General features: G+C 33.9%; 1 protein-coding gene across 4 annotated transcripts in view; it reads right to left on the reverse strand.

Moving 5' to 3' along the window:
• LOC115514131 (pleckstrin homology domain interacting protein) overlaps positions 1–26,952 on the reverse strand; it is a 149,521-nt gene that overhangs the window by 63,339 nt on the left and 59,230 nt on the right. For 3 of the 4 annotated variants that reach the window (XM_030315881.1, XM_030315879.1, XM_030315878.1), the window contains exons 15-20: positions 26,743–26,877; positions 15,079–15,207; positions 13,687–13,912; positions 9,977–10,114; positions 9,128–9,311; positions 4,128–4,242 (exon numbers count right to left, since the gene is read on the reverse strand). In XM_030315881.1, coding sequence (XP_030171741.1) covers positions 4,128–4,242; positions 9,128–9,311; positions 9,977–10,114; positions 13,687–13,912; positions 15,079–15,207; positions 26,743–26,877 — 927 coding nt within the window. Of the gene's footprint in view, positions 1–4,127; positions 4,246–9,127; positions 9,312–9,976; positions 10,115–13,686; positions 13,913–15,078; positions 15,208–26,742; positions 26,878–26,952 lie in introns of all 4 variants that reach the window. The other variant, XM_030315880.2, reaches the window with a different exon arrangement.

Raw genomic sequence — 26,952 nt, forward strand, 5'->3', positions numbered from 1 at the left:
TTGAAGAAGAAGACCAAAGTGGGAGGCAACACAATCCCAGACTTTAGCCTCTGCTACAAAGCTGTCATCATCAAGACAGTGTGGTATTGGCACAAAAACAGACACATAGACCAATGGAATAGAACAGAGACTCCAGAATTGGACCCACAAAAGTATGGCCAACTAATCTTTGACAAAGCAGGAAAGAATATCCAGTGGAAAAAAGACAGTCTCTTTAACAAATGGTGCTGGGAGAACTGGACAGAACATGCAGAAGAATGAAACTAGACCACTTTCTTACACCATTCACAAAAATAAACTCAAAATGGATGAAGGACCTGAATGTGAGACAGGAAACCATCAAAACCCTAGAGGAGAAGGCAGGAAAAAAACCTCTCTGACCTCTCCCGCAGAAATTTCTTACTTGACATATCTCCAAAGGGAAGGGAATTAAAAGCAAAAATGAACTATTGGGACCTCATCAAGATAAAAAGCTTCTGCACTGCAAGGAAACAATCAACAAAGTAAAAGGCAACCGACAGAATGGGAGAATATATTTGCAAATGACATATCGGTCAATGGCTAGTATCCAAAATCTATAAAGAACTCACCAAACTCCACACCCAAAAAACAAATAATCCAGTGAAGAAATGGCCAGAACATGAACAGACACTTCTCTAGAAGACATCCAGATGGCCAACAGGCACATGAAAAGATGCTCAATATGACTCCTCATCAGGGAAATACAAATCAAAACCACACTGAGGTATCACTTCATGCCAGTCAGAGTGGCTAAAATGAACATATCAGGAGACTTTAGATGCTGGAGAGGATGTGGAGAAACGGGAACCCTCTTGCACTGTTGGTGGGAATGCAAACTGGTGCAGCCGCTCTGGAAAACAGTGTGGAGGTTCCTCAAGAAAGTAAAAATAGATCTACCCTATGACCCAGCAATAGCACTGCTAGGAATTTACCCAAGGGATACGGGAGTGCTGATGCATAGGGGCACTTGTACCCCAATGTTTATAGCAGCACTTTCAACAACAGCCAAATTATGGAAAGAGCCTAAATGTCCATCAACTGATGAATGGATAAAAAAGTTGTGGTTTATATATACAATGGAATAATACTACTTGGCAATAAGAAAGAATGAAATCTGGCCATTTGCAGCAACAGGGATGGAACTGGAGTGTGTTATGCTAAGTGAAATAAGTCATACAGAGAAAGACACCATATGTTTTTACTCTTATGCGGATCCTGAGAAACTTAACAGAAGACCATGGTGGAGGGGAAGGAAAAAAAAAAAGTTAGAGAGGGCGAGAGCCAAACTGTAAGAGACTCTTAAAAACTGAGAATAAACTGAGGGTTGATGTGGTGTGGGAGGGAGGGAAGGGTGGGTGATGGGCATTGAGGAGAGATGAGTACTGGGTGTTGTATGGAAACCAATTTGACAATAAATTTCATACAAAAAAAAAAAAAAAAGAAAAATGAATTAACAAACATTAGTAAAAATAAAGCAAATGTAAAGACTTAAAAAAAAAAAAGACTCATCATAACTGCAATCTGAGTTCAACCATTCCCTGTTCTTTCATCCAACTCCACTCTCCAGTTCTTTCTCCGCAACCACTCTTGTCACTAGAACACTGCCTTGCACTTCAGCCCTACTCTTGTCCAAATGGTTACTAGCAATAGCCATGTGAAATAAAAGACATTTTCACATACAAGGACACAAGATTCACTCCACCTGGATTCTCTCTAAAAGGATTATTGAAGGGTTTTGTAATTTTCTAGGAATTCTGGGAAATTCAAAAGGGTATAAAAAGGAAATAGTGGTCAACTAAAATCATGATTGTAATGCATGAGGAATGTAATGTACCCTACTTCTTTCATCTAACATTTTCACCTACAATTCAAATTCATTTAAAAATTTACGGACCAGTGGACCAGGACCACCGACTAAGGCTTTTATCAGAGCAAAATATAGTTTCTATTTATTTAAGCCAAGTAATTTTTTAGGACGAAACCTACTGCTAAAAATCCTTTTATTATTATTGCTTTCTACTTTATTTATTTATTTATTTATTTATTTATTTATTTATTTATTTATTTATTTATTTTTGGGACAGAGAGAGAGACAGAGCATGAACGGGGGAGGGGCAGAGAGAGAGGGAGACACAGAATCGGAAACAGGCTCCAGGCTCCGAGCCATCAGCCCAGAGCCTGACGCGGGGCTCGAATTCACGGACTGCGAGATCGTGACCTGGCTGAAGTCGGACGCTTAACCGACTGCGCCACCCAGGGGCCCCTATTATTATTGCTTTCTAAACAGTTTCTTGTATTAATTTATACTTCCTACCTGCATACTAAGTACCTTTTATTATTGGAAGAAAAAAACATTGCAACTCTGAGATGAAAGATGGCCATCTCATAATTTATACACCTGTAGGTATGGTTTCAAACCCTTATTTTGATAAAATTTGAGAAAAAACTAGGTCATAAACCTTACTATCATACTTCTTTTTTCACTTAAAAATACATCATAAACATTTCTCTAAGGCATCAGAGTTCTAACTCATTTTGTTAAAAAGCTGTATAATATTCCATGGATACATAATGACAGCCTACCTCACCTCTCTTCTACCAGTGGACACTAAAGTCATTCTAGTTGTTCCCATCAGAGAAACTATAAATATCTCAGTGCACAGACACACATATACACGTACATACATGTACATCAGTAGTTTTCTATTAAAAAAAACACCCATCTTCAAAAATTTTTTTAATGTTTATTTTTGAGAGAGCGAGCAACAGAGCACAAGTGGGGGAGGGGCAGAGAGAGTGGGAGACACAGATTTGAAGCAGGCTCCAGTCTCCAAGCTGTGAGCACAGAGCCTGACGTAGGGCTTGAACTCACGAAACATGATAATGACCTGAGCTGAACTCGGGACGCTTAACCGACTAAGCCACCCAGGTGCCCCCCACAAAAACCGCTCTTTAAAGTAATCCAAATACCACTGGATTAAAAGCAAGCATGTTCTTTTAACAGATATTACCATATCTCATCCAAAAAGGTGCTAGCCATACAAACTCTCACCATCATTACATGAGTTTATATCTCCACATCCTTGGATTCTGAACAAAGGATCCAGAAAAGGGTGTGTTGTTTAGCCACCACGAAAACCACCAACAACCAACCAACCAAAAAGACCCCCAGAAAACAAAAGATTACCTCAGATTACACTAACATGAACCTTTGTGAGGTCCTACTGATTCCAGAGTATGATACCCCTAAATAAAGGAAAATATACAATAGCAAAGGACCACCTGAGTCCTTTAAAAACAAGAGTCACAAAATAAAAAAAAAAGAGAGTTCTTGTAAGCAAGACTAATATACAATAGTTTTAAGGAACTCAAATAGAAAGAGGAAAGAGGACAAAGCAGGGTAAAGAAATCAGTTATTTTTTGTTTAGATGGTGACTTCTAAGAGAAAAGAAGCACCATAGTTTACTTCCATTTTGCACTCTAAGGCTCTGAACCTTCTAAGCGAAGATGGTTTGAAAAAGAGAAAGAATGGAAAAATAGGTCATTGTGATTCTTTGACATTCAAGAAGATAAGTACACATCTTTCTCAGATTAGGGAATGACTAAGAAAGAGAAACCTACCAGATCCAAAAGCTTTTCCAGAGTAGGAAGACAGAGAAACCAACAAAGCAAACTCATAGAAACAATTTTTTTTTAATAGAGATAATAAGAACTATTATTTATAGTAGCATAACTGACTTACCTAGAAGAACAGGTACAAAACAAAAAAATGGATAGGACAAAACAAAACTAAAAAACTTTTAAGTGTGCAATCAATGGCAGAATTAAAAGGATCTTGCTTATTAGACTTACAATACAATTTATTACATTTAATGGGCAAGTAATAATTGGCATTTGGGGAAAAGGTATGCTTGAAGGCAGTAAAATAAAAAAATAAAGTGATAACTGATCATCCAAAGAGATAATCAAGAATTAACTATATAAACTTTATTTCATTAATGAAATAGTCTTTTAAAAATGTTAACATTTTTAATTACCAAAGGGCCTTAAAATATTCATTATACTTATGAAGCAAAATATTAAACATCAAAGTAATTATTATTTACCTTTGCAACAGTGGGTATTTTATTTTCTTTTGGAACAGCGAAGTGTTTTCTTTTCTCTTCTGACCTGTAAGTTTTTATTTCTTCTTCTCCCTTTGCAGTTCTCCATTCTTCCTGCCTACTGAAAGAGAATTATAAGTCACACGTTAATCTAGAATTATTATAAATGATTTCTGAAAGGTATGTTCAGTGTCAGAGAAGGAATGCTACTCCTGATGTTTTCTTTTCAGGCAGAGGATATGATAACCATTTCTAAGTTTAAATGCATAGGCTATGAGCTCTGGACATTTGGCATTAAATGACTGGAATACTGGAAAGACAGATGGTCTACTTGAACTTGATACTACTGTTTCTGCTTATGGTCCCTAGCAAATCAAGTACTCAGTCCTGGGAACATGGTTATTCCTAAGGTAACTACTCCAAGGGTTAGAAATTGTATTTTTTAACATTATGTCAGTGTAGGGCTGTGATGATCTTTGGGCTGTGATGATCTCTTGTGCCCATGGATAGCTAGAATCTTAAAAAAAGAATTAGGAGAAAACCTTGAGGGTGAACTAATATAACTTCTAATGCCCTGAAAGAACTATGTCCTCTCCAATGAAAAGTAGGTATAGCTTCAACTATTGAAAAAACTTCAACTCATTCCAGGCATCAAGCTGAAAGTGAGCAACAGAAAAAAAGTTGAAGAACATTAATTGTGAACTTTAATTTCATGGAACCTCGCTTACAATTGCAAGAGAATTTTATTTTTTATTTTAATTCCTTACACCTTTAAAGTTTTTGACCTGCAGGGCTATTTAATATTTGAACTTTAATTTTTCCCTGGAGATTTCAGTTGGAAGGGAGTTAATATTCAAACTTGGAATAGCTCTATAATATGGATATTTTATTACTAGAGTATATGAATGTTGTCATTTTACTTAACTGGAGAATCTCTAATGCAGCTGGTCATAATTCTAAGTGGAAAATAGAGTAAATTTAAATCTTGTAAAAAGAACGGGCTTGATTTAATTTTTTGTTTGATCTTGATTTCTTATTTATTTTTTTAGTTTATTCATTTTGAGAGAGCGAGCAAGCAAGCGTGCACGCAAGCACATGCCCAAGTTTGGGGAGAGGAAGAGAGAATCCCAGGAAGGCTCTGCACTTTCAGCACAGAGCCTGAAGCACAGCCCAAACCCACGAACCATGAGGTCATGACCCTAGCCAAAGTCAGATGTTTAACCGACTGAGCCACCCAGGAGCCCCATTATTTATTCTTTTTAAATTAAATTTATTGGAATAACCATAGAATCACATATAGTTTTAAGAAATAATACAGAAATTCCTTGTCTCCTTTACCCAGTTTTCCCCAATAGTAGTATTTTGCAAAACTATAATACGCTATCACAACTTGGATGTTGACATTGATACAACATATTAGTACTATTCAGAATTCCCCAGTTTTTCTTCTACTCGTGTGTATGTGTATTTAGTTCTATTCCAGTTTATCAATGTGCAAGTTTGTGTATCCATTACCCCAGTCAAGATACAGAACATTTCCATCACTACAAAGATCCCTTGTGGTATATACTTTTAATTATCATGCCCACACCTTTGTATTCCCTCTCAGCACCTCCTCTCCACAAAGTCTAGGACCACTAATCGGTTATCCACCTCTATACTTCTGTCATTTTAAGAACAGTCCATAAATAAAAAAGTGTGTAGCCTTTTGAGACTGATTTCCCACTCAGCATTATTTCTTAAAGATTCATTCAATTTGTTTATCAATAAGTCATTCCTTTTTATTGCAGAGTAGTGTTCCACAGTGTGTATATAGCTAATATGTTTAACCATGCACTCACTAAACGACATCTGGATTGTTTATAGGTTTTGGCTATTACAAATAAAGTTGCTATACACTTGGGTACAGGTTTTTGTGTGAACACAAGTTATCATTTCTTTGGGATAAATGCCCAAGATGCAATTACTGGATAATATGGTAGTTACACATTTAGATTTCTTTAAAAAGTGCCAAACTGCTTTCCAGAGTGGCTGTAATATTTTACATTCCCACCTGTAATGCATGAATAATCCAGTTTCTCCACACTCTCCTTAGCACTCAGTGCTATTATTACATTTTAGCCATTCTGATGGGTATACAGAGATTATTTTTATACAGAGATTGTGTTTTTAATTTGCATCTTGCTAATGGCTAATGTCAAGTATCTTTTTATATGCTTACTTGCCACTTGTATATCCTTTTTGATAAAATGTTCTTGTCTACTGCCCATTTTCTGACTGGATTGTTTTATTCACTGCTGAGTTTTGAGAGTTCTTTATATACTATAGACAATACTCTGTTAGAATCAAATCAGTGCATTTGCATTTAATTTTAATTAACGTAATAGGTCTAACCCACTTAAGAGCCTTCTAGGAGCAAACTGTAAACTACCTACCAGGGGGGAATATCCCAGGAAAATTCTCAAAGTGAGAGTACTAAGTATTGGGGGAAAAGCTCCAGGAAGTCACTGGTCACAGCCTTGCTTGACCATCAGCTCAATGGTTAAGCACAATGTAAAAAGGATAAAAAGACAACATATGAAGAGAAATAAATCTTCCCCACTCCTCTGGTTTCTTCCCAATCTTATGCTCTTATTTGCAATGTATACATTCTGTTCTGCATTTTAAAGAATCAAACCTGCTTGCCTCACATGGGGTGAAATACTGTGATCCAGTGCTACTGGTGTTTAGGGTTCAGGACTAGGAACACACTTTCATGCAGATAAAACCCTCATCCTCCACAGTTGTAGCAATAATAAAGAGTAACATTCGGATTTCATATCCCATTCTTTTTTGTTTTCAGTTACTATAGAACTATTGTTAAAAAGATGCGTGTTACTTATACCCCCTTCAAACCTTAACGTTAGAATTAAAAGGTGGACAAAAATCCAACTAAAAATATACCATGAGGGGCGCCTGGGTGGCTCAGTTGGTTGAGCGTCTGACTTCGGTTCAGGCCATGATCTCATGGTCTGTGAGTTCGAGCCCCGCGTCAGGCTCTGTGCTGACAGCTCAGAGCCTGGAGCCTGCTTTGGATTCTGCGTTTCCCTCTCTCTCTGACCCTCCCCCGTTCATGCTCTGTCTCTATCTCAAAAATAAATAAACATGAAAAAAAAAATATATATATATATATACACACCATGAGAGTTAATTTTTTATTAACATCTGGGTAGACTTGTCATCAAGTAACGTTGTTGTTCAAATTTATACTTTATTTCTATAATTAATCTTAAATCCTGACACAAATTTCAAGTATTGTCCAATCAAGAAGCATAATCTATATAAACATTCAGGTTAAAAGGGTTTTTAATTTTATTTATCTCTTTATTACTGAAGTTTATTTATTTGAGAGACAGACAGAAAAAGACTGTGCACGAGAAGGGGAGGGGCAGAGAGAAAAGGGAGGGACAGAGAATCCCAAGCAGGCCCCATGCTGCCAGTGCAGAGCCTGATACAATGCAGGGCTCAACTTTAGGAACTGCAAGATCATGATCTGAGCTGAAATCAAGAGTCGGACGCTTAACCGACTGAGCCACCCAGGCACCCTTAAAAGTGTTTTAAAATTGTATCATTACTATCTTTTGAGTTCAAGTCCGCTTATGCATGGATTTTTGTTTTTAGAAGATTAAACAAATATTTTTTTTAATGTTTACTTGTTTTTGAGAGAAAGAGACAGAGCATGAGTGGGGAAGGGACAAACAAAGAGGGAGACAAAGAATCTGAAACAGGCTCCAGGTTCTGAACTGTCAGCACAGAGCGCGGCATGGGCTCGAAGTTGGGAACAGCAAGATCACGACTTAGGCTGAAGTCAGATGCTCAACCAACTGAGTCACCAGGTACTCCACATGTGGATTTTTTACAGTAAAGTAGTATAAGTGCATTTTCTCTTCCTTTTGATTTTCTTAACATTTTCTTTTCCCTAGCTTACTTCATTATAAGAATACCATACATAATACATATAATACACAAAACATGTGTTAGCTAACTGTTTGTGTTATTAGTTGAGTTTCTGGGTAGTCAAAAGTTATATGCAAATTTAGTCGTACAGGGGTCAGCATCCCCAACTCCCATGTTGTTCCAGAGTCAACTTTAAGTTAGTACTAGCTGGGTTCATATGGACCACATTCATGAATAATGCATTAGTAAATCAAAAGAAATCAAAAGCAACTGGATATAAAGTTCTTTCATAACATGGACCTTCAGAACAGAATTATATCAAATCAAAATTTATATATGTATACATCCAAATATAAAAAATAATTAAGGAACCATTTTGATATATAAAAAATGATTATATAATGTATTACCAATAAATACCACGCATTTCACTATATTTGTAATTCCACTATAATTATTTCATTATAATTTCACTATAATTACCTATATATGGTGTGCAGAGCAAAATCCATAAAAAATTATAACTTCATGAAATATATGTTTTAAAATATAGTTAAACAAGATAAACTAAGATTTAAATATGCTGCTCACCTTAACCCCCCCCCCCCACATCTTTCACATGAATCATTTGCATGAATCATTCTAGAAAAGGACATAATTGAAACTTAACTTTCCTTCAGAGTCATGGCTAGTTTATTTTTTTATTTTTATTTTTTTTAATTTTTTTTTTTCAACATTTATTTATTTTTGGGACAGAGAGAGACAGAGCATGAACGGGGGAGGGGCAGAGAGAGGGAGACACAGAATCGGAAACAGGCTCCAGGCTCTGAGCCATCAGCCCAGAGCCTGACGCGGGGCTCGAACTCACGGACCGCGAGATCGTGACCTGGCTGAAGTCGGACGCCCAACCGACTGCGCCACCCAGGCGCCCCAGTCATGGCTAGTTTAAAACACTAGCTCTTGAGATACATTTAAAATAAATTAGAAATTTGAAAAGGTACTTTGAAGGCTATAATTCAAAATGAACATAAACAACTGCGGTACATAAACTTCACAACCCCCCTTACCTGGCTACACCGGCTGATAGCTCAGGTACCACAACCCTTCGACTCCAAGCTACCAGATCCCGTTCTGTGGCTATTTCACTTCTTGGTGCATTGCTGTGCATCTGCCGTACACCTTCAATTTGTCCACTACGTCTTAGTCCTACATTTGGTGGTGAATGAACCTCTGAGGTAGAACTTACAGAGCCTGAGTGAAAAAATTAATATAGTAAGTTCTAGTTAGAAACATAAGCTTATAACAGAAAAAACAAAATCTATACTATCTTCCACATGAAACTTCATATTAAGGCAAACAAACTACCAAATCAGGAACCAGACCACAGGCAAAAGTTTAATGAAAACAAAACACAGTTACTCAGTTAATTAAATAAGCTAATGAATCATAACTACTAACTGACTGTAAACATGTAAAATCATTAATTTTTAAAATATGCTTTGTACTCTGGGAAACCTATGTAAGAAGCAAAAACAGATAAACCCAAAATATTTATGGTTCATAAATTTGCTTTAACTTTTCTCTTAAAATAATGTTACAGTAGGGTGACGAGATATTTGAGAATGTGGCAGGTATTTCATACATTATTGAATACATTTATTTTTTAAGTTTTTCTAGGTTCTACATGTTTACTATGGGAAATTTGAAGAATATATCTATTTAAAGACTCATTATCTACAGTTTGAAACCTTATGTTATGAGGATTTTCTTAGCTATTATGTGTTTTTAAAAACATGATCATTCTGGCAGCCAAATATTTCATTTTATGGATGTGCCATGAATTTGTTTCATCGCCTCTTTACTGTTTAAACTATTACAATTTTTAAAATATTTTACTTAAAGCAATCACTGCTTACCTCTATTTAAACGGCTGGTATTACTGATACCTGCTTCACTAGAACGTCTCAGGTCTTGCTCCTGTTGTAGTCTTTGAATCATGCTGTCCAGTGGGCTGATCTCCTGGTTTGCTTGCTGACTTAAAACTTGATTCAGTCCTATTTAATACCACATAAAATGCTAAGGACACTTTAGTCCACTAGTCAAACCATTTTACTAATTGAGTTCACTTTGAGTCCTGAATTAAACATAAATTTTGCTTGAGTAAGAGACCTAAAATGATTAATTTGAAATAATGGCAGTAAAATGCGTGCACGCACACACACGCACACACACACACACACACACACACACACACACACACACACACCAGGAACATGACAACGCAAACCTAATTTGCTACAAATAACAGTGACATGGATAACTTACTGTTTACTATGATTCAGGCACTCATATAATCCTCACAATAATTCAGTAAGATACGTATTATGAACTCCACTTACAGATGAGAAAACCAAAATAATTACTCAAAGTCACATATCTGGTAAATGGCAAAAGTAGGATTTCATCTTAGACCAGTTTCTTTTAAAAAAGGCAAATCTCATTACCCAACTTTCTCAAAAAAACTTTACTGCTTCATTTATTCACCAAATCCTTGAGTGTCTATTATGTGTTTGGAACTATACCAAAGAAGTGAGGATGCAGTGGTGAGTAGAATTCAAGGTCCTTGCCTTTAAGCAGCTAACATCCTAATGGAAAAGTTGGAACAATAAATCCATATAAAAAATGCAGACTGAAAAATGTTAAAGATGATAATGAGAAAAAGAAAATGGGGAAGAGAGATGGGAACTACTTATGGTGAATCAGAAAAGTCAAAGAAGCCCTCTTTGAGAAGGCAGCATTTGAGCTAAGACTTGAAGAAAAAGAATTAGTCGTCCAGGTGAAGAGCAAGAAAATGAACACTCCAGACAAAGTAAGAATTGGAACAAAGCCTCAGGTAGGTAGGAACTTGGGTGTGTTTTAACCCACCATAATTTTCCAGCATCAACTTTCACCTGTATCTGTCATATGGGACTACTTGACTCTTCTGCTCTCCTAACAGGATAAACACCTTTATGCTTTGGAGATTTTAACCACAATACTCCCAGTTCAAGTATAAATCTGAAAAACACTAACTTATCCTTCAAGCACCAACTGAAAAGGCAACTCTATGATACTTCCTCTGTGAAATCTTTCCAGACTACCCCTGAAACACTTAGCTGCTATCCTCTTTCATTTCCTCAAGCCCAATATAAAAAGGAAGCCCACTAGATAGTTCCTCAAAAGCATGGATTGCTTTATTTACCTTAATATTCTAATTTTAAATAGGGATATAAGAATGTTCAATCCTGCTGAATAGATAAAAAATGTGTATTGAGATACATGAAAACATTGCCATGAGAAAAAAGGAGCAATTAGTATTGGGTGTGTGGGTATATAAGAGATGGATTTCTAGAGTGGGCTGGGAACAGAAGATACAAAGGACATTCTGAAATGAAGAATTAGTAGTAAGGAAGGTATAAGGAAAGGGAAAATTACATGTATTAATAAGCACACAGTGTTATTTCATTTTATGAGAGAAGTAAAATTCAATGGGATAAAATGAACTTGCCCAAAGTCACAGAGCTACAAAGTGGTAAAAGTAGAGGTAAAAGCTAAAATGCCTGTGGATGTTCCTTTCCTGTTAGGCTGCTGGGTAGTGTCTCATGTCTGAACATCAGTGACTAATCTGATAGCTCAAGTTATAACTGAAGCAGCATATTTAAAAAGTGCACTGCTCAAATACAAATTTAACAGTGTAAATATAAACTGCACTGAAGCAACTTATTATCATAACAGCCATCTATTTTTACCTAATTCTAAGGGATTTCCACAATAAATTTTATTGCAGATTTAGATTTACAAATACAAATATAGTTACAAATGATGCTAAAAATATTTTCCTTCTGTCCTATATTACACTAGGTTAAGTCTAAAATAATGGAAAAAAAATGAAGTTTACCTTGAATTTTGTGACCTAGAACACTTAATCCTATGACTCACGTTGAAGCTATAATTATTGCTATGGGTTCTCTTGTGGTCCTGTACTAATAACTGGTGTCTAACTTACTGTCAAGAAAAGGAACACTCTTTTACTGTAAGGGCAGCTTAGTATGGAAGAAAGAATGAACTAAAAGTCAGAGCTGGATTTAAAGTCCCAGTGGTTCCATATACTTAAATAAGACATGTTACTATATTTTCATTTTCTCAACTTTTAGAATAAGGATGCCATATATATATATATATATATATATATATATATATATATATATATATATATGATATTATTTATGAAAGTCCAATACAAACTATTAAATGGAAGAAAAAAGTGATAACCATGATAATCATGTTGCACTGATATTTTAATATTTCTCTATGCCTGAAATCCCAGCCTAGGTACCTATTTTGAGACCTGGGCAAGATTTGATTCTTGCCTCCCCTCCAAGAGACTGAAGACATTTATCTTAATTTCAGTCCCATGATCAAGACTTCTTTAATAATTGAGACTTCTCTAATTTGAATACTTGCCTAGATTTCTCAAATACTACCTGTTCTTAGATTCTTTGAGTTTGTGCTATGTCCATGTATGAGACGTTTTAGTTTCACATATTCAGACATTCAGGCCTGCTGGATTGTACTACTCACTGCAAGTAGCAGCAGGGACTATTCTTCTAATGCTTCTCCTCACCTTCCATCCTTAGTGGGCATATCTACTTTAAAGAGTAGCCCTTCCTATCCAATATGTTCACCTTCATGGCAATTTCATGCCCAATCCTTAATGGAAAATAAGAGATGCGCTCTCTGTAATACAGTGAGATGGGTTTTTTGATGCAGCCTTAATAGAATCTAAATCCATTATTTCAAAGTTACTCAGTATATATTACATCCCATATGTGTCCTTTACATCTACTTAGAACTTTTGTCCATTATGCTAGCGTTCAGAACTTAAAATATTTTCATAAGCATTTTTCTAATCTAAAATATAACAGATTCATATATTAGAATTGGTTTAATCTTCTTTATAGGGTCTCTCCATTACTTTCACTTCATTAATTATTCCCACATTTTTTGTCAAAAGGAAAGGTCTGCAGACCTTGTTTCCATTTCAACTTCCTTTCAATTCTTCAACTAATTTTACTTTTACTCTCCATTACTTCACTAATAAGATCTCAACACTTTTGTCCCTAACTTACTTAAAATTGTTAAAAGTTGATCACTTCTTAAAATAATCTTTGATATGAACAGGCTATCTAGTCTTAATCTTTCACCTCATACTATTATTCCCTTCAAGAACATGTATCACAAGTTTTAACTATTTGTTTACAACTGTGTTTATGAATTTTATTCCAGGAGAACAAGGATTGTGTCTGTTTAATTCAGTACTGCAAACCAGTTTAGAGGTGTTACAGAGAAGATTCTCAATATATGCTGTTGAATAAATAAATAAATGACCAAGATTATTGCTCTCCAATGCTCCTTAGTTATCTTGTAGTACATACTTAAGCATTATTCAAAAGACTTAAGAGAAATTTTTAAAAATCACTTTACTTCTCATTTGTTCAAAATAGTAACAAAATTTTACCCAATTAGCAGTTTTACAGGACATCAGTAGAAATGGAAAATTTGGCAGTCTATGAAAATGAGCATTTACCTGAGGAAGTTACTCCCATTTGAGGGATGAGTTGCTCCTCCCTACAATTTTCACGACCAGGAACTAATCTCTGATATCTTGATGGATGAGGGTTACCATCAACATCAACCAAAAAAGGAGGAGGCATGAGGTGAGGTGCTTGCTGAGTCTGTTCATCTAATACAAAGTTGTTGGCATCACGAATAAGGGGCCGATAATCACTATGAAAGAACATCTGATCTGCTATCTGTAAAAAGAAAAGACCCATAAAAGACAAGGAAAACAAAAATTTATCATTGATAAATTTCTAATGGAAGGCAATGTTTTAATGTAAATCATGGTATTAAGCAACAATATAAAAGAATATTCTTGAGTTAATGGTAAAGAAATCTTTACTATATTTTTACATTAAATTTTATGATCAGAAAAGCAGCTGCTCTCAATTTTCTCTGGAACAAGGAAAAGACTGTATACATAAAACACTAACATAATTAAAGTTGTGTAATTTCAAATTAAATGGTAAAATAAAATCTAGGTATAAATCATTCAGGGGTACTATTACTTTCATAGAGCTACCATGCATTATCTTATTTTTTAAATTATTAAACAGTAATTGTTCTAGCATTTTGCAAGAGGAAATCACTCAATGAATATATTCCTTGAATTAAACTCTAATGCAATCACTTATACAATTTAAGAAAACTCTTAAGTATACTATACATGTGACTTATATTAACCTAAAAATCAACATGACAAGATTTTCCAAGAGTTAATAAGCATTTTCGCTAAAGAATTTTTTTTTTAAATTAACACAAAATTATTAACATGAACTCATGCCTGACACATCTGTAACTTCACAATTTTATTGATTTGGTATTTCTTAAACTATGACCTATTCAACTTTTAAGTCTTTTAATCAATGAACTTAAATAGGCTCTTTAGTATTTAAAAATATTAGCTACATCAGTGGGTCATACATTTTTGGGAATCATATAAAAGCTACAGATTTTTACCCCAGGTAAATAAATGTATTTTATCCATATAGATAAAACATTTTACATAATTTCAGAGTCTCTCTATGGACAACCTCTCTCATGCTCAGCTTTAGAATTACAAGCTATATTGCTCTAGCAACCTAAGTAAAAAGTTATTCTTTCTGAAATATAGACGACTGAATAAAATATTATCTAATGTCTATTACAGAGAAGAGGAATTTAACAACTGCTATGTTCACTGAAACTTAAGTCTCTAGAATACTTAAAATATGATTCTTAAAGCATAAATGATGCTTACCCACCCCTGAAGAAGAAATACAACCCCTAAGCATCCACAGATTAAAATAAAAAAAAAACAAAAACAAAGAGAAGAATCATCATCATCATCATCATCATCATCATCATCATCATACTCTACCTTGTCATATTTGCTACTGGAGCCAAAACCAAAAATTAGAAGATGTCCATGAGAGTCTGTGCATGCAAAATGCTGACCATCAGGAGAGCATTTGCAGTCAAATACTGCACCATGTCCTTGGCCTTCAATCTGAAATATATTTAACCAACAATCAGAAAGGTACCATTAAAATAAAAAGACTGGTCATTACTGTTACTAAAATTTTATGGTAAAAGATATGTAAAAGTATACATCCCAATGAAGTGAAGATTAAGTATAACACAGTACAGTAACAAAATTTGTGAATATTCATGAAAAGTGCCAGATTAATAGCCTTGAAAAACAAAGTGTTTTCTTTATGCACACACAGACCAGACACAATTCAGGAAATAAAACATCAATCTCCCCCACCCATAGAATTCTGCTTCATGTCTTTAAGCCACATTTAAAATGTAATTGCACCTTGCATTCCATCTTATCTGCATTTAATCAAGCCCTTTCAGCAAAGGCTGACAATGTGTAGTAACTGTAGCGATTTTTTCTTAACTCTTGGAAGTAGTAGCCAGAGATTATTGTTCACAAGACACTAAATTTTTTCCTTTTGGTAATAAATTCCCTTGATGGTCTGACTCATCTTTTAAATGGTGAATTTCAAAGGTTAAAGAAAAGGTTTTTTTTACCTGATAATTGTTTTCTGTTTTCCAGTTCCATTAATCCAGAACGAATGGGTTTCTCCCTGCAACCTGTCAATCAAACAGAGGTGGCCAATCACCACTCTGAATTTTTTTTGCTCTCAGTGCTTCTTCAGACTATGTTCCAGTTGAAAACTTCTTTAGCAGTGTTCTGAAAGAGGTAAAAGTTCTACCCTATCTAAAGCACATCTAGGGACTGAATTTCAGAAAACAACTAAAATAGGGAGTCGACTCCCTAACAAATAACAACTAAGGATGATTTTCAACAAATGCGATTGGATTTCTGGATTAGCAGAATCGGAACACACACACATTATCAGGTAAGAAATACCTCCTCTCTGTTCCGGTATCCACTGATCTAGAACAACTGAATTGTACTAGTACTATCCCAATATTCCAGGAAATGCTTAGAGAAGAGAGAAATGGTAATTTTCTTTCTTTAGTGTTAAAAATATGGCATAGGGATGGATGTGTAGTTCACCAAAAATGGAAGTGAAATTAAAATTCAGAAGAAAAGTTAATTTCTCAAGGAAAGTTTGCATTGTGGTCAAAAGAGAAACTATCACTCTAAAAGAAAGGGCTCTGCCTCAGAAGTTAACATAATATCACAAATGGGACTGACTCAAAAAGAAAACTAGTTTTTCTTCAGCTTTTTGAAAAGAAGGAAAGAGACCACTGGTGTTTATTAATGTTTTGGATAGTGGTAATAATGGGAAAGAAAAAAGAATTTTCTTAAAATTAATCATATGAAAATTGGTAAACTTACCTAATGACTAATACACTTAAAGATTTACCATACAAGGAAGAAAATGGTTATGAAGAAGGTTGGAGGATAAGACAGTAGAGAAAGGGAACTGATTCCAAGTCTTGCTTAAAACTATTCAAAAAGAGAAAGAATAGAATGATTTCTCCTAAGTAGCATACAAGCATTAGGAGATACACACATCTCAGTATATGCCAAAAATGAAAGACTACAAAAAAAGAAGTGTCAGGGTTCAGGTCTTTCTTTTTCAATGTTTTCTGACCAAATAAAAAGTTACACAAACTATTATAAGCAAGTAACCACTTGAAAAAGTTTACCTCTAGACAGAATTTCATATAAAAAATTCAAGACAATTCAAATTGCCTCGGCAATTGTTAGATGTTTTATCTCAGTTCATTCCAAATTTCACAAAAAATGAAAGTGAAAACAAAAAAGCAACTACTTTATAAATCTACTCTATTATAATAAATGCTCCCCAAAATGTAACACTATTATTTTAAGTCTAAGTTTACAATTCTAAGTACACAGCAGAACAGAGGAAGAGATCTGAAAGAAGTCTGATCAGCAATGACAAGGGATATTTAATAGATGTTCATAAGCATGGTATCCTTTACATGTTTAGGCAACCCTACTCTACACATTTTCTTTCCTTTTTTTTTTTTTTGTGGAGTGGGCTGTATGACGATTAATCAACCCTATTTCCATTTAATCTACCAATGTTGCCACATTTATAGTTAGTAGATCTCTAAAAGAATAATTGGGAGATGTGGAACTTATAAAATTCTAAAGAAGCAAAGAAAAAAATCAGTCCTACTGAGGGTCACTGTCTTTCCTATATAACACATGATGTTTGAATATGTCAGGACAGTACCAATTTTCTTGGTTTAAGGCATCTGTTATGACTTTCATACGGACAAAATAAAAGTATATTTCCAGAACATCAGAAAAAAGTAAAAGCACATTATCTGGCTTAACCATTATTCATTAAAGAAGGCATTGAAAGAATCTACTCATGAATCAGAAAAGGTGTCCATAACCTTATTAAAATGCCAAATTTATCTTTAGTAACTGCTCCTCAGAACATAATCATCACACAACTATAAAATGCAGACTAGGCTCTCCAGCTGATACAAAGTAGAAAAATTATTTTACTTTTCCTATATAACTACACTGTAACTGTTTTTATGCTATGATTAAGTAAGCCAACCAAAAAAGAAAGTTACGTATTTCTCTCTGAAAAATGATTTCACCTTAAATCAGGCTGAAAGTATTTCTAAGAATTCCCAAAGGGAAAAAAAAAAAAATAATGAAGGCACTATTTGAATATTCATGTGCAACTAGAAAACAATGAAGCTTCTATTCAAAAACCAAAAGGATGAAAATATCTTCTCTATCCATATTAAAGTTATATGGGCCTATCATAAAACTAAATGTACTGACCAAGAATAAGTCAACATAAAATTTAATACAGCACGTAACTTATGCTAGTATTTGATGTATGTTGTAGAAAATTAAAAATGGAAAGGAATAATAAGAGAAGAATTTTCAAAGTAAATTTTGGATGAACTACTCCTAATAAAATCAAGCATGCTTAAGAAACATTTGGAACATATGTAAATACAGACCACATAATAAAACTCATACACATTAAATCACAATAAGGAGAGCTGAGAAAATCCAAGAGATGGTATTTACCAGTAAGTGCAAAAATTTCAAAAGAACAGGAGTTAAAATAAAAAATTTATTATGCAATTATGATACAGAAGTCATTCTGTTTTATTTTTAAAGCAAGAGATAAAAGGATTAGATGAGTTAAAATAATAATAATTCCTTTGTTAGGGAAATTCTCATTACTGACCAAAGAATTCTCGAAATATTTCCAAGAAATGAGGAGTACTATTTAGAGGTTTACACTGAATTTAAAATAATACAAAAACTTATGAGCGAAAAGCCATGATGATGACAGAACTGTCATATTTAATGAAGAATACTAGTATCTTTTTTAAGGCAGAATACTATCCACAACTACCAATGTAATTTTTGTGAAACAGAATGATGAATAATTAAAGGAGACAGAGAAATGAGGCCTAAGACCTAAGAGACTTCTCTGGTTATTGGCAAATCACTTAATCTCTCTGCGATAGAGATAATTTAAATGATCGCCAAAGTCCTACCCAGTTCTAAAATTCTAACATCTGATATTCAGGAAGACTTTTGGAAAAATTAGACAAATCTGTAAATGAGGTATATAGTAAAAGCACTACAATGCAGACTAAAATTACAGAGTCTAAATTACATCAATCATGAAGAATATACACACAGGTGAATGAGAAGTATGCAGTCGTGGAGAAACTCAACATAATTCAAGAATGTTAAAAATATGGGCTATCTTGGGGCGCCTGGGTGGCTCAGTCGGTTGAGTGTCCGACTTCGGCTCAGGTCATGATCTCACAGCTCCTGATTTCGAGCCCTGCGTCGGGCTCTGTGCTGACAGCTCACAGCCTGGAGCCTGCTTCGGATTCTGTATCTCCCTCTCCTTCTGCCCCTAACCCACTCACTGTCTCTGTGACTGCCTCTGTCTCTCTCAAAAATAAACATTATTTATTTTTGACTGTGCTGTCTCTGTCTCTCTCAAAAATAAACATTAAAAAAAATTTTTTTTTTAAATATGGGCTATCTTAAGCAGAATCATCCTGTTAAGGAATTATTCCAGGTTTATGACCAGGGTCAGGTTTTTTGTTTTGTTTTGTTTTTTGCCTCATTCATTTTTAAAACTATTCCACTGTTTAGAACGGAGCATCTTACCTAGAAATACTCCATAATTGAAATTATGAATCTTTAAACATCCTAACGATTCTGTGATACAGACTCATCCCAGGAATAAAATAGCTGGGAAACAGAACTTATGCTAAGAATTATCCTTAGAAAGTCCTTATGTATAAAGAACTTTTAGAGTTTATCTACCAGGGGAGAAATAAACTTAATTAAGAAAGTATACTAAATACTGAAGACAGACACTGTCATACATACGCCTAAAATATGCTTTGGCCACTTTAATCATTATGATGGTTACAGTGCAAACAAAAAACAGATCTTCAGGGAAATTACCCACACTGTAATAGGCTAGGTAGGTGTCATCACATTACTTTAAAGACCATTAGCAAATGAATGTTTCCTTTAATATCGAAAATTCTTTAATGTATAAACATTATTAAATATGAATTAAAGGTAACTGTTCATGGAGTGCTAAGATAATAAATTTATATAAAAAAGGAAACTGCTGTAACTATCTTGATAGAACCAGTAGATACATAAAAGTGATTTTGAAGAATGAGCTCTAATTTTCATCAAAGGAACATTTCTTATCAAAACAAATAACTAATCTTCAAATTTAACAGCATTCTGCTTACCCATATTCTGATTTCACTGAGGGCTGTAATATTATTCATCAGTCTTCCTTGTAATCTGTTCTCCTCCTTAGGCCTCTGACATAATATTAGCATGGTATCTTTCTAACACACTCTTTAAAGATTATGATCTCTTCTCCATTTGCTAAATAGGACTATATTTTAAAAGTTTAGCTGTAAGCCCTCTACACTGCTCTATCTCCGTGAGGTAAACAGCATTCTACATGGAAGATTTCAACATCTCTTTCCACTCCTAGCCCTTCTAAGTATTCTATATTCAATTGTTGGCTGGCCATTTCCACATAGATCTCCAACACTACATCATAATAAACATAAAGATGAGCTAAAAGAAATCAGTTTTTCTTCACATAACTCATATTTCCATTAATATCATTTTTTCAATGCAACCTGGGGTACACTCCCAACATATTTATTAAATTTTCCAGCACTCTCCAGCCCTAATCCTTCTATCAGTCACAAAACTCCAAGTCTTCTACACATTTTTCTTTCACTAATTTTCTACTACCTTAACCCCTATAAATTTTCATTATGATTTCAATGATAAAAGTAGTTATCCCCCAACCTATTCAACTTCACACCTGAAATACTACTACTGGCAATCAAACCTTTTCCCTTGTTTCTGAAGTATAATTTATGAAAATCCCACCATGTTAACTATTCTTTTTACGCTTACAAGGTAATACGAGGCCATCAACAATCCACCTCAACTTACACTTTTCAGCTTGTCATCCACTTTTCAAAATCTATTCCAGACAACCATTTTAAATTACATCTTAACATATCTTACTTGGTTATTTATAATATTCCTTTCATTTATAAAATTAAGTATCTTTCTTAATGACTCAATTTTTATTTTTCAAGCCATAATTCCAATTCTTTTCCTCAAAAAAACTGTTTCTGAACATCCATCCTGAAGTGATCCTTACACATCTTTAGATACAACAATTCTCTTTTCTCACATGCCATGCTACCACTGCCGGCTAAAAACAAGGACAATGTCTTATTCTTCTTTGTGGTCCCCATATTTTGTGCTAATGCACAAAATACTCAAATGTTTGCTAATCAAAGTGTCTTCCATGTGTATGTTTACATACTTCCCTGTATAACTATCAAATCTCCAAAACCCTTGTGACAGTAATTCATAGACCCTGTCAAAGAATTACATAAAAGTAATCCACTAAATATAATACAGTATGACAAGCTAGAGAGACAAACTCACATTCATGGCAACAAATTTTAAGATATGTTTTTGATACCAAAGATGAGAAAGAGACAGAATCTACAGAACCGGAGAAACCTGAAAAAAAAGTGACAATAAAGTTTATACTCAGAAGATTGAAGGTAATTCCTTACCCAGGGAGGCTGAAACAAGGACTGGAAGCATCAAAGAATCCTTTTAACATAGAGTGCAGATATATGGCATCTTGTTAGATGATGATAGATAGGTAATGAAAGAGATGGAAGGATGAAAGCAAAAAAGGAAGGAGAAGAGAGAAGGAGAAAAAGAGAGAAAGATTTATCTTGAAATCTTGATTCACAAGAGAACACAATACGAGATTGCCTATTTTGAGCTTCTCTTTCTCCCTTTCCTAGATATATGCAGCTACAACTGTCTAAAACTAAATTAGAGGTCACACTGAGAACATATTGTCAGAAGTATGCATGTGCAAAAATTCTGAGTGGTGGATTGGCAGCCTCTGCTTGTTTGGAACGTTGCAAGGAGAAATATATTGTTCTGGATTAGTGGACACTGGAACATTTTTTTAAAAATCTCAAGTAAAAGAAAGGTTAATTATAAAAATAAGGAAAATTTTAATTAAATAAATAAAAATTGTTATTTGGAATTTACTCATGAAACAACAAAAGTAAAGCAAAACTCAAATTCAGTAAATTGCTGTCTAGAAAGAGACATTGTACTCTTCAATTAAAATCAAAACCAGACAAGAGACAACAAACTACAGCTTTGAGTAACATGAGAGAAACAGAATGATATGAAAAGAGAACATCATAGACACAGCTAGGAATAATACGGAGAAAAGGAAGGGAACAGAAAAGATAAAAGCACCAGAAACATGAGGAAAGCTACTAATGTGGGGTCTACAATCCCACTTCAAACAGCTTTTATTTACTTTCTAAGAATCAAATCAAACTAAGAAATTTGAAAGTCCCCTTTCAAATTAACTTATTGTTCATTTAAACTTGTAGTTAAAACGTAGTTATACTGTGTTAATTTAAGGTGAAAAGGGCTAAAACAACTTTATATTTAGGACCATCTATGGTTATATTAAACTCTCAAACTTGCTTACCTCTTTCAGGAAATGGGAATAGTACAAAATCCTTTAAATTCAGTTCAAGGAGTTTGCACACATTTTCAAGTTATTTCTGGGAACAATTTATCTGCCTTTTAACATTTAACTGAAGTTTCAGAGCCTTTAAACTAGAGTTTAGAACACCTCTCATTAAAACACATCTATACTAGGCTTGCTAAACAGCGCCTGAATAGTTTGGAATATTCTTAATATATACTATCTGTCTTCAACAAAATACCCAAATACACTTTTATCCTGAATATATATATGATATAGGTATATAAGGTCTGTTCAACTAGAACATGAATAACTGTCACAGTTTTTAGAGGAATGTAGACAAGTAAAGCTTAAGGGCTAAAATTTATATATATTTTTAAAGAAAATAAAGTTGTCTTCTAATCGTCTCTACAATATTCTTTACTTTCATTCTCTGGTTCATTTAAAAAAAAAAAAAAGGAGGGGTGCCTGGGTGGCTAAGTCAGTTGAGCATCTGGCTCTTGATTTTGGCTCAGGTCATGATTCCAGGGTCGTGGGACTGAGGTCTGTGTAAGTGTTGAGCCTGCTTAGGATTCTCTCTGTCTCTCTCTCTCTCTCAGCCCCTGTACCCTACTTGTGTGCTCTCTCAAATACAATAATAATAATAATAATAATAACAATAAAGAAAGGTTCCAGGTTTCTTCCTCATATACTTTTCCAACAAATGCTATTGAATGTTTAAGATTATTTTATTTTTAAAGATGAGACAACGGTGGGGGGGAGGGTGTTACAAGGAACATGAACTGTCTATTCGACTTCATGCTCTGTTATCTCTTTTCACTTGTCATATACTTCTTGTATGTAACAAAAGCAAACCTAACACCCACCCACCCCTAATTGCTTTTTCATTCAAATCTTCCATTAAGAGGAAAGCTAGTAGTAAAAATAAGCAAGGTAACTCCATCACTTTTTCTAGACAATACCACTAGCAGGTTAAGAATCTTTATTAAATTTTGAAATGAAATAAATTAGGGGGTTTTATGGGCAAATAAGTAATTAACTCTTTATCTCAATTCTTAATTTCAAACCTTGTTTACAAATTTAGGTGGTCCTAAAATAAAGTGTCAGATTTTTAAAAGTGTAAGTCAAGGCTTGATATGGGGGGGGGGAGGGGGGAAGTAATTAGAATATTTATCAGAATGACAAGTATCAGTGCAATATTAATACATCAATGCCTCATACTTTAAATTTATTAAATGTATATATAATTTTATTAAAATGTACTTACTCCATGCCAAACATAGGCATTTACAAAACTCAACTTTTCCCCCATGAAAGGCATTTTTGATGACGTAGAATTTTTGACTATGTATAAAATTTCAAAAAAAGTTTAATTTTTGTAATAGGTAAAAAGGGACAGTAAAATGCTGATTAACACGTAATAATTAATTGTTACATGATTTCAAAACTTCTTACAAAGGTATGATGAATTTCAAGTGGAAAATCAAAGTATCATCAAAAAGAAAAACCAGTATTAAAGTATTCTCAAAATATAATTGATAAAAACCTGCATCTTAAAGAATTATATATACATTTTTTTTTCTTTTAAAGGCAGTTTACATGCCGTATTTTCTGGCTGTATATCTGTTTAATGGTGATTTTTTTCTTCATGTTGTAAAGCTTTGATTTTAAAACTCACATGAAATATTATGTAGCCCTAATAATACTTCTTCTAAACTTTACCAGTTCTAGTCTAAACAGTGAGTATTCCACTAGAATTATTCATCCTTAAAAGAGGTCTTCCAAGGCACGCTATAAATAGTTCCTCTAGAGAGCACTAAAAAATTATTTACTAGGTCGAACTTATGATTACTGGTACAATTTAATATTAGAGTTTGAATTTGTACTTCTTCAACTTTTATGGTATTTTAGTAACTGAAAAAATGACTGACTTGCTACACAGAGCTAAATAGTTATAACTACTATAACCAAAATGCTACCTTCATGATAGTGGACAGTGAACACAAGCTTCTACTCTCCCCTCAAATTGTTTTTATTTTAATAGCAATGCTGGATGCTTTATCTTCCATCTGTCCATAGATAAAACAAACAATGAAATGAACAAAAAAGCAAAGAGCAAAAAGCAGGGAGGGCACTTAGAGAACTTATAAATGAAGAGACAGAAAAAAATCATCAAGCTAAACTTTAAGATCTCAAATGATCTACTCAGAGTTAATACCATTATAAAAACATCTCCTCCAGGTGACATATCACTAACTAGGTAGATTTGGAAGTTAGCTGTGCAATGGCCAACCATTAACTAGAGTTATTAAGAACACAGTAACAATGGACCAAAAAATACGGGTTTAAAACCCCAAGTTCCCCTGTAACAGGTGTGTGACCTAGATAAACCTGGGCAAAGCAATTCATCTCTGTACAGTTTCTCCATTCATAAAACCAGTAATAATAAAATCTACTGTTGATTGTATTACAAAGTTTTCATGAAAACCAAATGAGGTAATACACAGAAGTATTTTGGAAGTCATTAAAAATCATGCAAAAAATTAAAAGGAGTATCTTTATTTTAATTAGATAAAATGTAGTTCATTTTCTAGTTTTTTAAGTGCAGGATATATTTTTAATCCTTTTTAGTCTATGTTTTGTCTTTCTCAATTTGAGTATTCTATGGATACCATCCAATCTACTTATTACATAAAGTTGTTTCTTCTGCCCTTTAGAGACTTTTCCCTTATTCTTGGAACAGGAAAAATATCCTTATCTAAAACTCTTAAAACAATTTTTAAGGCAATAATGTTAACTAAATCCCTTAGTTAATTTCAAAGACTATGCAATATAGTATGTCTGACTTCAATTCCCGGCTACATCACTTATTGTAATGGTCTAAGAGCAAATCACTTAAGTCTCAATGTATTCCAATTTTTATAACATAAGGTGGAATATTAGTGTGATCAACTTACCTGAACAGGAAAAATTCACCTTTGTAGCTTAAAGGTGAAAGCAGTATTCAAGTATGAGATAAAACTTTCCCCCCAAACACTCAATTAACCCACCAATGCCTTTTGAAAATATGAAATTACTAAAAAAAAAAAAAGTCACTAAAATATATGCATAGGCCACAAATTGTTTTCTTTTGAAGCTATAAAGACAAATTGAGAAAATAGTATTTTTATTTAAACAGAGATGCCTCAAAAAAGAGCAAACCAGAAACACAAGGATAGAAAAGAAAGAATTCTTTACCAGCATATTTAAGGATTTGCTTTAAAAAAAACTCTCTATACACATATCACTAAGGAAATCCACCTGTCACTAAAAATTGTACTCCAAATAATTAGCAGTCTTTTTAGAAAAATAAGAATTTGACAAATCTTAAGTTCTTACCTTATGTACACTAAGGTATATCTATAAAGGCAGGTAACTGAATTCCTTCACTAATAATGCTTTTATCTTCTTATTCCTCCCTCTGACTTTTTAATTACTTCTTACTATGTAGAACTTTACTATGATTATCAATGAAGTATAGTATCACCTTCATGAAATTTTTTCACAAAACGTGGCATTTCACAAATGACACTTTGAGGTTTTTTTCTTTTCAAAATAACTGACTATACACACTATTAATTGTACCTTTTCATGACTCATTACAAGAGGCTTCCATAATTGATTAAAAAAAATCTAAAGATGCTGAAATAGTGGAAATAAATGTTTTTCTTTTTCCTTTTGTTGAAAGGTATCCCTAATACCTAGGAAGTAGATGTTTTAAAAAGTGACGATAAACAGCAGTATTTGAAGAAAACTTCATACAGTGGTTAGAGACAAGTGGAAAACACTGCACAGTAAGCTACATATATACTGAGCAAATTATACTAAAAATTTACATAAGAAGAAAAATTTGGAGGGGAAAGGGTTTAAACACAATAAATATCTAACATACTACAATTCGATGATAAAAGACAAGAAAGCCTTTAATCTGGCTCTAATTTTAAAATGGGTGCATTGGGGCAGTGCCTGGATGAGTCAGTTGGAAGAGCATGACACTCTTGATACCAGGGTCATTAGTCAAAGCCTCATGTGGGGTGTAGCGATTACCTAAATAAAACTTTATAAAACAAATAAAATGGGTGTACTGGAATAAAACTGTGCACAAGAGGGCTGCTGAAGTACACTAACACAATATATTTATAATTTCTTAACATGGTTTTCCAAACTTTTTTCTAATCTATATTATTTTGTATCTTTCTACTTGTGAGTTTCTCAAAGGATCACTCTTAAAACTATTTTAGAAACCAAATTAGTTATCACCAATATACATGTACTGTTAATATGCACAATTTTCTTTTAAATTTAACACCTAAATATGAGTGTAGAGTACAGAATTGTTTTTTGAAACTTAAAGGCAAAAAAACGTCTAAATAAACTCCTAAATGGATTTCCTTTGTGATATGCAGAGTACCTGCATGAAGTCCCCAAATCTTTAAAATGAAGAGACTGATAATTACCATATTGAAGTAAGATCGAATTTTGACTCCTCTTGCCAGATCCCACACTATCACATTTCCATCGTGACCAGCAGAAAAGAGAACTCTCGGATCGAACGGGTGTGGCTCAAGGACAAATACCTCATCTTCATGACCCTGAAATATTTTTGAAGTTGCACAGAATTATGAATTTAAAAAAGAAAATTCAATCAAACATCAATATGGCAACAT

Source organism: Lynx canadensis, chromosome B2 (genome assembly GCF_007474595.2).
Source record: "Lynx canadensis isolate LIC74 chromosome B2, mLynCan4.pri.v2, whole genome shotgun sequence".
In the NCBI taxonomy this organism is placed as follows: Eukaryota; Metazoa; Chordata; class Mammalia; order Carnivora; family Felidae; genus Lynx; species Lynx canadensis.